The sequence below is a fragment of the Sinocyclocheilus anshuiensis genome, unplaced genomic scaffold (genome assembly GCF_001515605.1).
Source record: "Sinocyclocheilus anshuiensis isolate Anshui unplaced genomic scaffold, SAMN03320099.WGS_v1.1 scaffold1544, whole genome shotgun sequence".
Taxonomy (NCBI): Eukaryota; Metazoa; Chordata; class Actinopteri; order Cypriniformes; family Cyprinidae; genus Sinocyclocheilus; species Sinocyclocheilus anshuiensis.
In genome coordinates, this window is record NW_015555802.1 from 256,194 (window position 1) to 268,987 (window position 12,794).

At 40.1% G+C, this 12,794-nt stretch overlaps 1 protein-coding gene across 1 annotated transcript in view; it reads left to right on the top strand.

Moving 5' to 3' along the window:
• The window catches only part of LOC107674939 (kinesin heavy chain-like), a 75,954-nt gene that overhangs the window by 50,963 nt on the left and 12,197 nt on the right, over nt 1-12,794 (top strand). Inside the window, exon 16 of the mRNA XM_016469101.1 lies at nt 5,654-5,670. Within this exon, the coding sequence (XP_016324587.1) occupies nt 5,654-5,670 (17 nt within the window). The remainder of the gene's footprint in view (nt 1-5,653; nt 5,671-12,794) is intronic.

Here is a 12,794-nt window from a genome sequence, read left to right on the forward strand (position 1 = left end):
CGGAACCATACCGCCAATCCAAACTGTATGCTAATTGTCAATCATCTTTGACGATAGTGGTCCTGACAGAACTATAGGTCTTCCTACAGGGTTTTCCAAACTTTTATGAATTTTAGGTAATGTATAGAAAAGTGGAACCCGTGGATGTTGAACATATATTGATATTGATAACATTGTTGTTCACTGTATTTTCTAAAAATGTTTAACTGTTTGATCGTTATAGTGGAATCTGACTGTAGAGACTTTAATGCCTTCCTCTCTTCTGGGTTAAAATTCAGCTTTTTTACCTTAGTGGCTTTCTCACACCACAACCTGGCTTCATTCTCAACCAGACGACAAAATGTCTCCACAGAATGATTTCTATGTTTAGGTGGAGTGAACCTGCTCTTAGGTTTAAAAGGAGTAAAGTCCAATGTATCCCCACACTTGTCACTATTTGAGAAAAACTCTCGCAGTCTTATTTGTCTAAAAAATCTCTGAAGATCTATAGAGGTTAAGTTTGATTGCATCATATAATAATTGCTGTTAATAGTGTTCATCGTCTGTTTGATTATGTCTTTAATTGATTTTTCCGTACATTTCTGCCATATGTACATAAACTGACAGTCACCACTGATAAGCTACTACTAAATATATTGTAGAAACTTAATTTTCTGTAAAGTTGCTTTGCAACGATTTGTATCGTAAAAAACACTATACAAATAAACTTGAATTGAATTGAATTGGTACCACTGAAGCAATTTCAGAGGCTCCTGGGGCATATGGCATCCGCAGCAGTCACGCCGCCTGGATTGCTCCATATGAGGCCACTTCAGCATTGGTTACACAGCCGAGTCCCGAGATGGGCATGGCGCCGTGGCACACATCACATGACCTACGGGCCGGAGTGCCCTTAGAACAAGTGTCCCGGCATGTTGTTGTCATGACAGATGCCTCCAGGACAGATTGGGGTGCTACATGCAATGGGCAGGCAGCCTCGGGGTCCTGGACGGGGCCTCGACTGCTTTGGCACAGCAACTGCCTGGAGTTGCTCGCATTGCTTCTAGCTCTGCGGCGGTTACGGCCGCTGCTGCAGGGCAAACACGTGTTGGTCCCTATGGACAACACTGCGGCTGTATCGTACATCAACCGTCAGGGGAGGTATATGATCACATCGCATGTCGCAACTCACCCGGCATCTCCTCCTCTTGAGTCAGACTTGGCTCAAGTCAAGTGCACGCTATGCACATTCTGGGGGAGGAACTCATACTCCTCACGACAGCCCCTCACTGGCGGATCCCCCTGAGGAAGGACCTTCTTTCTCAGGGGCAGGGCACCATATGGCACCCGCATCCAGATCTCTGGAACCTCCATGTGTGGTTCCTGGATGGGACACAGCAGACCTGAGTGTTTTGCCAGAGGCGGTGGTAGACACTATCACTCAAGCCAGAGCTCCCTTTACCAGGCAAGCTTATGCCTTGAAGTGCAGTCTGTTCGCTGACTGGTGTTCTCGCCGGGAAGACCCCCGAAGATGCCCAATCGGTGTCTTGTTCTCTTTCCTGCAAGAAAGATTGGAGCTCTGGCCAGTCCCTGTACTGGGCTAGGTGTCCCATCTGTGTGATTATGTGGGGGGGCTTTTGGCGTAGCTAATTTTACACAATGATTACAAAATTTGTCTAAAAAGGTTTTTATTTAATAAGAAATTAACCTTATTAAAAAATATATTATTTTTAAGCTTTATTTTTATTCTGGGGCCTGAAATGGAGGAATTTGGGTCAATGTTGCTAATTAAACAATATTTTGCTGAATGTGTTTTTGTGCTGGCACCTTGGCTGGTTTAGGACTGTCATGGATGAATAAAGATGACAATTAAACCGCCAGTAGGTGGCAGAAAATCCCTGTTTTAATAAATGATTTATTGAATCATTCAAATCAAACGATTCATTCAAAACAGCTGATTCAGTTAGAAACGAAACAAGTGAATGGACTGTTGAATCACTGGTTCACATGATTCGTTCAAAAACAGATTCATTCAAGGAATGAAACACCGGGTTGCTCTACACTGTTGTATAAAATTATTAGCATATTTATGTGCTGATATTCAGAAAAGTACATTGATTGTGCAATGAATATAAAAACATAAAAACTCATACATGGGTATTTTTTCTTTCATTGCTTGAATTACAAGGCCATACTAACCATATGATTCTAACGGCATTCTAATGGGCTTCATGGCGCAGTGAGTGAATGCTTCTGGACTTTCAAGAGGTGTTTTTGTTTGTTTTTTGCAAAGTCGTTGACACTCGTCAGCTCTCCTATCGTCTCTCAGTCCCTCACAGTCACACATACAGCACAATGACATTATGTCAGGAGAATGTCTAATCAAGGAAAAATCATACCTTCTGTTGTCTTCTTTTTAAAGAACTTCAAAGTTGCGCTTGAACAATTTTTCACGAAAAATGACGGAAACTTGCTTCAGCTTGTGGCAGCTTGTTACAGTACAGAGTTCTGATTGGCCAGTTGCCGTTATTTAGTTCGTGAATTATATTAAGCAGAGAATTTTAACATTTAATTTGCACAATAAATTTTACATAATACACAACATTATTATTAATCTAAAGGGGATGGTTAGGGGGGATGCTTTTTGTCGTTTTTTTTCAACCAGGCGGATGCCATCCCCCCGCATTCCCTCTCAATTCGAGCCCTGGTTGTAACGTTCAGTGGTTCAGTGTTCAGTGGTTGTGGCGTTTTGTATAGGACCCCTAATATTTTCACTCTTTTGTAATGTCTTTTATTTTTACAGATGCGTCGTGCAAACAGTTGTGTGAGTCCGTCACATTAGAATAATATGGTGAATTGTTAATGTTGAATTTGAATTTGCATGGATTACATATTTCTGGACCAGGCTTACTTTTACTATGTTAATGCTATATATTATTATAAATATTATAGAATAGAAAACATTTTCATTTTATAAATACACTGACAGTCATAACAAGTTGCTATTATAACGTCTCAGGTTACGCATGTAACCATGGTTCCCTGAGAACAGGGAACGAGACGCTGCATCCTCTAGAGGGCGCTAGGGGAACGCCTCCAGCGTGACCGGTGTCTGAAGCATGAATGAAAAAACGACAATGAGCTTGACATTGGCAGGCGGAAGCCTATGACGTAAGCAAATGAGTGACTGTGGGTATAAAAGGAGCACCTGTGGAATACGTCATCCTCTTTTTTGTCTGAGGAGGCACAGGTATGACGCCCGAAGCATGGCAATGAGACGCAGCGTCTTGTTCCCTGTTCTCAGGGAACCATGGTTACATGCGTAACCTGAGATGTTCCCTTTCAAAAGTGAACTCAACGCTGCGTCCTCTAGAGGGCGCTAGGGGAACGGTCTACCCACGCCGCCATGCTGAGGGATGAGTGCCCAAAAACTGGATTCCTTAAATCAAGGACTCAAGGAACACCATCCCTGCCCTAGCCAAATCGCTTTTGCCAGGACCCGAGCCACAAACCTCTACAGGCAGGCTCAAAACTCGCCAGCGTCGTAGACTAGCTCACCTACCAAAGTCGGAACTCTAAGAGTGGAGGTCTCAGCATAACGACTCTCTAGAATGAGAGGAGACCTGGCTACACTCAACGCCAGGGGCAGTTAGTGAGGCTCAAGAGCCTACACATTAATACTGCCTAAACGGAGCTATGCAAAGTGGAGGCTTCAGCAGAATGACTCTCTTAAACGAGAGGAAGCCTAACAACACTCGATCTCAGCATAATAACTCTCTAAAACGAGAGGAAATCTAGCAATACTCACTCACTAAAGATACACTTATAATGAAACCCGATTCCAGACCCTCAGAAAGAATCCTCATCATTGGTCCAGCATCAGGGTCCACTCTCAAGTGCACACGGTGGTGGGGGTGGGGTGGAGAAGGAGGGTTTCAGGTTCAAGTACCAGCTCCAGATGGCTGTTTGCCGCGTCCGCGCTGGATCTTTCCCCTTAGATCCCTTCTCCTGTCTCTGAACTCCCGCCTCCTCTGTGATCTACTCGGAGGAGGAGGAGGACCACGAGTGGCCACACTCACCGCCTGGCCCTGTCTCCGATCCGCAGACCGGGATGGGCCAGGATCCCCCTCATGTTTGGGTGCAGACATAGACCGGCGCGGTATAAAAGACTTATAAGCCGCCGAGCGCGCCTTCGCCTCCCTGAATTTACCGACCACCGTCTCAACGGATGTGCCGAACAACTCAGAAGGCGAAACCGGCGTATCGAGAAGAAAGCGTTTCTCTTTCTCCCCGATGTCCACCAAGTTCACCCACAGATGTCTCTCAGTGGCCACCATCGCCTCCATAGACCTGCCGATCGCAGCAGCTGTCTGCTTGGTGGCCCTGAGCGCCAGATCTGTGGTGCGGCGCAGCTCGGTCACCGCCTCAGGGGAAAGCCCCTGACCCTGGTCTAGGTCTTTCAGCAAATCAGCCTGGTACGCCTGCAATACTGCCGTCGTATGCAAAGCAGCACCAGCCTGACCTGCCCTACCATTCAAGCGTGAAGTCTCCTTCATTGGCTTGGATGGCAGGGCTGGAGCCTTCAACGTCGATGTCACCCCAGCCGAGAGATAGCTCGCAAGCATCTCTTCAATAGGGGGCATCGACGCATATCCGCGCTCACGCATCCCCTCGATGTTAGCATAATTAGAATTATGCTGGTACTGATGGATGCGGGCTGAATATGGTTTATCCCATGCCTTCTCGATCTCAATATGGAGATCTGGAAGGAATGGGAGGCTCACGGGAGCTGGGCGGTTATGTCCGGAAAGAAATTGCTCATCGAGTCTGCCACGAACAATTTCCCCTATCTCGCACCCCCACTGCAGATCTAACCTCGCAGTGGCGCAATCCATAACCTCCAGCAGCTCATCATACGCGGGGCAGGTAGACTGAGAATGCTCAGAAACATCCTCTACACCCTCATCAGCCAGATCCTGCTCACCTTGCAACAGAGCACTTCCTGCTGGATCAGAGGATGTAAGTGACAACACATCCTCTTCCAGCAGTTCACCCTCGGCAGCCGCCGACGAGTGCGAAAGATTAACCCCTCTCTCGAACTCGTCAGCCAGCTCCATCTGCGATCCCCACGATCTCAGTCTCCTCGCTGCCTCAGCAGCGGCAGGACCCGAGCCGCGGGGGTCAGATGATTGTCCCAATTCCCTCGAAAAAAGGGACAAACGACAAACGAGCTTTCTCACTGAGAACTGCTCACAATGAACGCATTCCGTTCCCTCGAGAACAGAACACGCAACACGCGCGCCCAAACACATAACGCAAAGGTTGTGTGCGTCATCTGGTGTCAGATAGCGCTGACACGGATCTGCACATCTCCTAAAGCGTCTCACAACAGACATCGTTTTCTTACCAATCACACTCCAGAAACAAGGATCCCTGAAGACAAAAAAGAGGATGACATATTCCACAGGTGCTCCTTTTATACTCGCAGTCGCTCATTTGCTTACGTCATGGGCTTCCACCTGCCACGCCTGCCAACATTGTCGTTTTTTCATTCATGCTTCAGACACCGGTCATGCTGGAGGCGTTCCCCTAGTGCCCCTAGTGCCACGCAGCGCAAGTTCCCTTTTTTCAGGGAACCATGGTTACATGCGTAACCTGAGATGTTTCTGCGAAGGCGCCCTCCTGCTTTCAGTATGAATGAAACTGATATTACATGTTTTTATAGCACTCTATAATGCCCAATCCATCCTATTTTGGGTAAAAATAGGAAAAATAATACTTCTAATACTTTTTGTTTTTAAATCGCAAATCATGGGCTAACTGTATTGTTGCATCCATAGTACTTACAGTGGGTACGGAAAGTATTCAGACCCCCTTAAATTTTTCACTCTTTGTTATATTGCAGCCATTTGCTAAAATCTATCCGCGCTCACGCATCCCCTCGATGTCAGCATAATTAGACTTATGCTGGTATTGATGGATGCGGGCTGAATATGGTTTATCCCATGCCTTCTCGATCTCAATATGGAGATCTGGAAGGAATGGGAGGCTCACGGGAGCTGGGCGGTTATGTCCAGAAAGAAATCGCTCATCCAGTCTGCCACGAACAATTTCCCCTTTCTCGCACCTCCACTGCAGATCTAACCTCGCAGTGGCGCGATCCATAACCTCCAACAGCTCATCATACGCGGGGCAGGTAGACTGAGAAGGCTCAGAAACATCCTCTCCACCCTCATCAGCCAGATCCTGCTCACTTTGCAACAGAGCACTTCCTGCTGGATCAGAGGATGTAAGTGACAACACATCCTCTTCCAGCAGTTCACCCTCGGCAGCCGCCGACGAGTGCGAAAGATTAACCCCTCTCTCGAACTCGTCAGCAAGCTCCATCTGCGATCCCCACGATCTCAGTCTCCTCGCTGCCTCAGCAGCGGCAGGACCCGAGCCGCGGGGGGCAGATGATTGTCCCAATTCCCTCGAAAAAAGGGACAAACGAGATTGGAGCTTTCTCGCTGAGAACTGCTCACAATGAACGCATTCCGTTCCCTCGAGAACAGAACGCGCGTGCTCTTCGCCCAAACACATAACGCAAAGGTTGTGTGCGTCATCTGGTGTCAGATAGCGCTGACACGGATCTGCACATCTCCTAAAGCGTCTCACAACAGACATCGTTTTCTTACCAATCACACTCCAGAAACAAGGATCCCTGAAGGCAAAAAAGAGGATGACGTATTCCACAGGTGCTCCTTTTATACCCGCAGTCGCTCATTTGCTTACGTCATAGGCTTCCGCCTGCCAAAGTCAAGTTCATTGTCGTTTTTTCATTCATGCTTCAGACACCGGTCATGCTGGAGGCGTTCCCCTAGTGCCCTCTAGAGGATGCAGCGTTGAGTTCCCTTTCGAAAGGGAACTTAAATGTTATGTTATGCAGCAGTTTAGGTTAGTAGTAGGATAAAAGTTTAACCCTGCCATTTTTACATGATATAATTCAATAAAAAAGGGAAATAATTGTAACAATATCATCCATAGTATGGAGGATATGTAGTATTTTAAAATATTAACAGCTACTAAGTGGTATGCATTAACATTCTGACATAGGTCTTAATTTATAGGGTTCTCTTTCATTATTGATCTAACTTTTTTGCTGTATTGTCAATAGATTGAACAAGAAACAAGCAGGTTGGCAGGGCATGAGAGGAACTTATCAATAACAACAGAAACTTCACAGGTGAGAAGACATAGAGAGACTTTTAAACACACCTGCTATAATTTCTATTTATTTACTTATTTATTTGCATTGTATAAAATTTATGATGGCTTAATGTGTTTTTATATAGACCACTCATTAAAAAAATATTATAGAATACAAATTATTGGTTAAATGTTCAGCTGTGTGAAAATGTTTTATTTTTATCAGTTTTATTTTAAAATATTTTTATTTTATTTTACAGTTTTAGGATTTAATTAATACTGAATTAATTAATTATCAGCGCTTTATCAACTCACAAACCCACTGCAGTTCTTACATTAACCCCCCAGTTTGGGAAACCCTGGTGTAATGTAATGTTCAATGCACTTCATGATGTTGTTATCAAAGAATGGAATATCTTTTCTTTTTTTTTGCTTTTTTATATGGTAAATTTAGAACAAGTTAGGTAAAAAAAGTAATTTAAAACTAATCTAAAAAGTAGTCCGAATTAGTGCTGTCAATCTATTAAAAAAATTAACTAATTAATTGCAATTTTGTTTCTGCTAATTAATCGTGATTGATCCCACCTAACATTAAATGTTTTAAATATACTTTTATATTGCAATAATTTCACATTCAATCTTCAAATTAATGTAGAAACAACATAAAGACAGTATTATTTCAATATTTGTTTAATGGCATCTTTTTTTATGAATGAAGGCGAGTATCACTGATACCAATAGTACTGATGTCTATGGGAAATATTATTTTTCCCCCTAATATTTACCCATTGACTATAGTCATTCAACATTACAGTATTATTGAGAGCTATCAATTTGAACATTTATTAGACTTTAAAAAATAACAGCTTCTAATTTAAGTGAACTTAAAACAATCCTCATATAAACCCATTATAATAAATGTCATATTTTCCTGTGCCCTTCAGCAAGTAGGAAATATGCAGAAATTGCATAAAGTTATCAAACACCAAATTCTAAATTAAATATAGATGAATCCTTAAAGCTACACAAGTTGTTGTTATCCTCTTTTTTCTTTTGCTCTTTGATTAACAGACATCACAGCAGCTGGGTTATTAGGTTATTTTGGCTGCTTTAAGAGCTGCCGCTGCTGAACATGACACGGATCTGACACACATCATATTTTTTCACAACTCTTTACCTTTTCTGGCACACTTCAGGTCTTAAAGTCTCTACTAATGAGTTGACAAGTTGAATTGGGTGTGTTAGATGAGGGAGACAGTGCTGGGCTGCTCCAGAACAGTTCTGAGAACCACTGCATTTCAGAGACGTTCTTAAATCTGACTCGTATATAACAAATACTGATGGGCCATTAGGGGATTAACCGGGATTCACAAAGGCAGCTTTAATCGCCTTTTGGTAACTTCATGACTTAACTGATGACATATCTACGACATTGCAGGCTCGTAGTTTCATTTGCACTTTAATATGAAATAATATACAGCACGCTGGCGCATTTGTGCGTGCAATTGAAGAGCACATGCTACGATCACAGTATAACGGCTGACAGGACAGGAAAATTAATTTTTACTGACATATGGCCTGACAGCATCTCATCTGACCACAGTTCACTGTTGTTCTACTGAAGCTCCTCATCACCTGTACCTTTTCCGCGCTCGTTTGACTAGCGCCTGACACTGAGGCGAAGTTGGAGCTGAAAAGTTTCCCGTTTGATGTGATCGTAAAGACATTCTGCGTCTAAATGAATGCAATTCTTGTCAAGAAAAAAGAGACAGAAGCAGCAGTTGTGAGTGGGGTGGCCAACCCTAGCTCCACCACTGCGTTAATTGTGTTAAATATTTTTAACGCGTTAAACTGAAAAAAATTAATCGCATGCGTTAACGGACTAATTTTGACAGCACTAGTCGGATTACATTGCCTAAAACGAGTAACCTAGATTACGTTACTAACTACAATTTTTATCATGTAATCTGTAACCATTAACGGACAACACTTTGTAAGTAATCTACTCAGGACTGTTGATTTCTTCAGTATGACACTATTCCCTATTCACTTTTGCTTTTTCAATAGATAGAGTCAGAAGTTGTTTCAGAGTTCAATCATGATGAGGCAGAAAGTTTCAAGACAGATTTAGAGATAAGAAAAACAAATAACTATGTAATAAGATGATTGTTTATTTTTTAATTACACATTCAATTGTTTTTCATTGTATAAAATTTATGACGGCTTAATGTGTTTTTATATATACCACTTATTAAAAATATTATAGAATACAAATAATTGGTTTAACCCTTGTGCGCTCCTCATTTGGGAGTCACACTCATGGTCTTCGCGGTCAAAAGTGACCGGACATCTGAAATTTTACTTTTTTTTTTCTTCAGTAAAATCAGTCTAATATATTTTTGTTCAATAATATTTTTTATTTTGTATTTTGAGAGAATGTCATGGTACTAATTAATATTTATGCAATAATTATGATCATTTTTTCCCATTGAAAATAGTACACTTTTTTTTCTAATTTTTTCTAATTATTTTTCAATTAATGCAGTATTTCAGATTAAAATAGAGACTAGGCCTTTAAAAAACAATTTTTGAAGGCAGAATAGCACCTCCTGGTGAGAGCAAAAAAAGAAAAACTGTAATTTCATGGTGTAATCACTAGATTCCTGTATCTATAGAGAGGCTTGTGAATTCCCTAGTTGTTTTTATACATAATTGTTTACTTTTATTAGTTTGTGGATTTAAATGTATATTAGGGCATTCTCAATGTCTACTTTTTGTCAAGGTTTATATTTTTGTTGTTTTAAATGTTGATTTGAAGTGTAGGTTTTTGCATTATTATTACTACATTCAAACCTGAACACAGAAAGCAGATTGTTACACAAATAATTGTGTTAAATATTTTTAACGCGTTAAACTGAAAAAAATTAATCGCATGCGTTAACGGACTAATTTTGACAGCACTAGTCGGATTACATTGCCTAAAACGAGTAACCTAGATTACGTTACTAACTACAATTTTTATCATGTAATCTGTAACCATTAACGGACAACACTTTGTAAGTAATCTACTCAGGACTGTTGATTTCTTCAGTATGACACTATTCCCTATTCACTTTTGCTTTTTCAATAGATAGAGTCAGAAGTTGTTTCAGAGTTCAATCATGATGAGGCAGAAAGTTTCAAGACAGATTTAGAGATAAGAAAAACAAATAACTATGTAATAAGATGATTGTTTATTTTTTAATTACACATTCAATTGTTTTTCATTGTATAAAATTTATGACGGCTTAATGTGTTTTTATATATACCACTTATTAAAAATATTATAGAATACAAATAATTGGTTTAACCCTTGTGCGCTCCTCATTTGGGAGTCACACTCATGGTCTTCGCGGTCAAAAGTGACCGGACATCTGAAATTTTACTTTTTTTTTTCTTCAGTAAAATCAGTCTAATATATTTTTGTTCAATAATATTTTTTATTTTGTATTTTGAGAGCATTTTATGGTACTAATTACTATCTATATTTGTGCGTGCAATTGAAGAGCACATGCTACGATCACAGTATAACGGCTGACAGGACAGGAAAATTAATTTTTACTGACATATGGCCTGACAGCATCTCATCTGACCACAGTTCACTGTTGTTCTACTGAAGCTCCTCATCACCTGTACCTTTTCCGCGCTCGTTTGACTAGCGCCTGACACTGAGGCGAAGTTGGAGCTGAAAAGTTTCCCGTTTGATGTGATCGTAAAGACATTCTGCGTCTAAATGAATGCAATTCTTGTCAAGAAAAAAGAGACAGAAGCAGCAGTTGTGAGTGGGGTGGCCAACCCTAGCTCCACCACTGCGTTAATTGTGTTAAATATTTTTAACGCGTTAAACTGAAAAAAATTAATCGCATGCGTTAACGGACTAATTTTGACAGCACTAGTCGGATTACATTGCCTAAAACGAGTAACCTAGATTACGTTACTAACTACAATTTGTATCATGTAATCTGTAACCATTAACGGACAACACTTTGTAAGTAATCTACTCAGGACTGTTGATTTCTTCAGTATGACACTATTCCCTATTCACTTTTGCTTTTTCAATAGATAGAGTCAGAAGTTGTTTCAGAGTTCAATCATGATGAGGCAGAAAGTTTCAAGACAGATTTAGAGATAAGAAAAACAAATAACTATGTAATAAGATGATTGTTTATTTTTTAATTACACATTCAATTGTTTTTCATTGTATAAAATTTATGACGGCTTAATGTGTTTTTATATATACCACTTATTAAAAATATTATAGAATACAAATAATTGGTTTAACCCTTGTGCGCTCCTCATTTGGGAGTCACACTCATGGTCTTCGCGGTCAAAAGTGACCGGACATCTGAAATTTTACTTTTTTTTTTCTTCAGTAAAATCAGTCTAATATATTTTTGTTCAATAATATTTTTTATTTTGTATTTTGAGAGAATGTCATGGTACTAATTAATATTTATGCAATAATTATGATCATTTTTTCCCATTGAAAATAGTACACTTTTTTTTCTAATTTTTTCTAATTATTTTTCAATTAATGCAGTATTTCAGATTAAAATAGAGACTAGGCCTTTAAAAAACAATTTTTGAAGGCAGAATAGCACCTCCTGGTGAGAGCAAAAAAAGAAAAACTGTAATTTCATGGTGTAATCACTAGATTCCTGTATCTATAGAGAGGCTTGTGAATTCCCTAGTTGTTTTTATACATAATTGTTTACTTTTATTAGTTTGTGGATTTAAATGTATATTAGGGCATTCTCAATGTCTACTTTTTGTCAAGGTTTATATTTTTGTTGTTTTAAATGTTGATTTGAAGTGTAGGTTTTTGCATTATTATTACTACATTCAAACCTGAACACAAAAAACATTTTGTTACACAAAACATTAAAATTCTATAAAAATGTAACAAAAATTAACAAGAATGCTTTATCAGAGCTTAATCCTTCTGGGTCTGATCTGATTTTAACCACTTATTTCAGTCTTCTGACTCATTTTGGCTATATTTTGAGTATGTATATTTTGTATGTATATTCTGAGTATGTATTTTGATATTTGAGTATGTATAATTCTGTATGTGTGTGTCTGGGAGTGTGTGTAAGTAATTGTGTGTGAGTGGATGTATCCGTTTTACACTCTTGATGTTTTAGAGTGTAACCCCTTCCTTGCTGTCCACTTTTTTACTGCATTGTAGTCGAATTATTGATTTTATTTTACATAGTTGCAGTGTTACAGTCACACCAGCTCATAGGTGTGTCCGCGCGTGTGTGAGTTGGTGTGTTGATTTTGCACTCTAGATGTTTTAGAGTGGGGGATTTGTACACATAAAAAGTTTCCGTATTTTTGATTTTTTTTCCCCATTTTCCATTAATTTCCTATTTCCTATGGTTTTTGACCGAAGACCATGAGTGTGACTATTTTTTTTACGACCACTTAGCTTTTTTGAATCATGCCCTCAATTTTTTTTTGTGTTCACATACCAAGTGCCATAAAAGTCACAAAGCTTCATACCATTCTGGTGAAGCTACGATTTTTAAAAATTCAAAATGTAAAATTCTCCGGTCAGAATTGACCGAAGACCGCACAAGGTCATT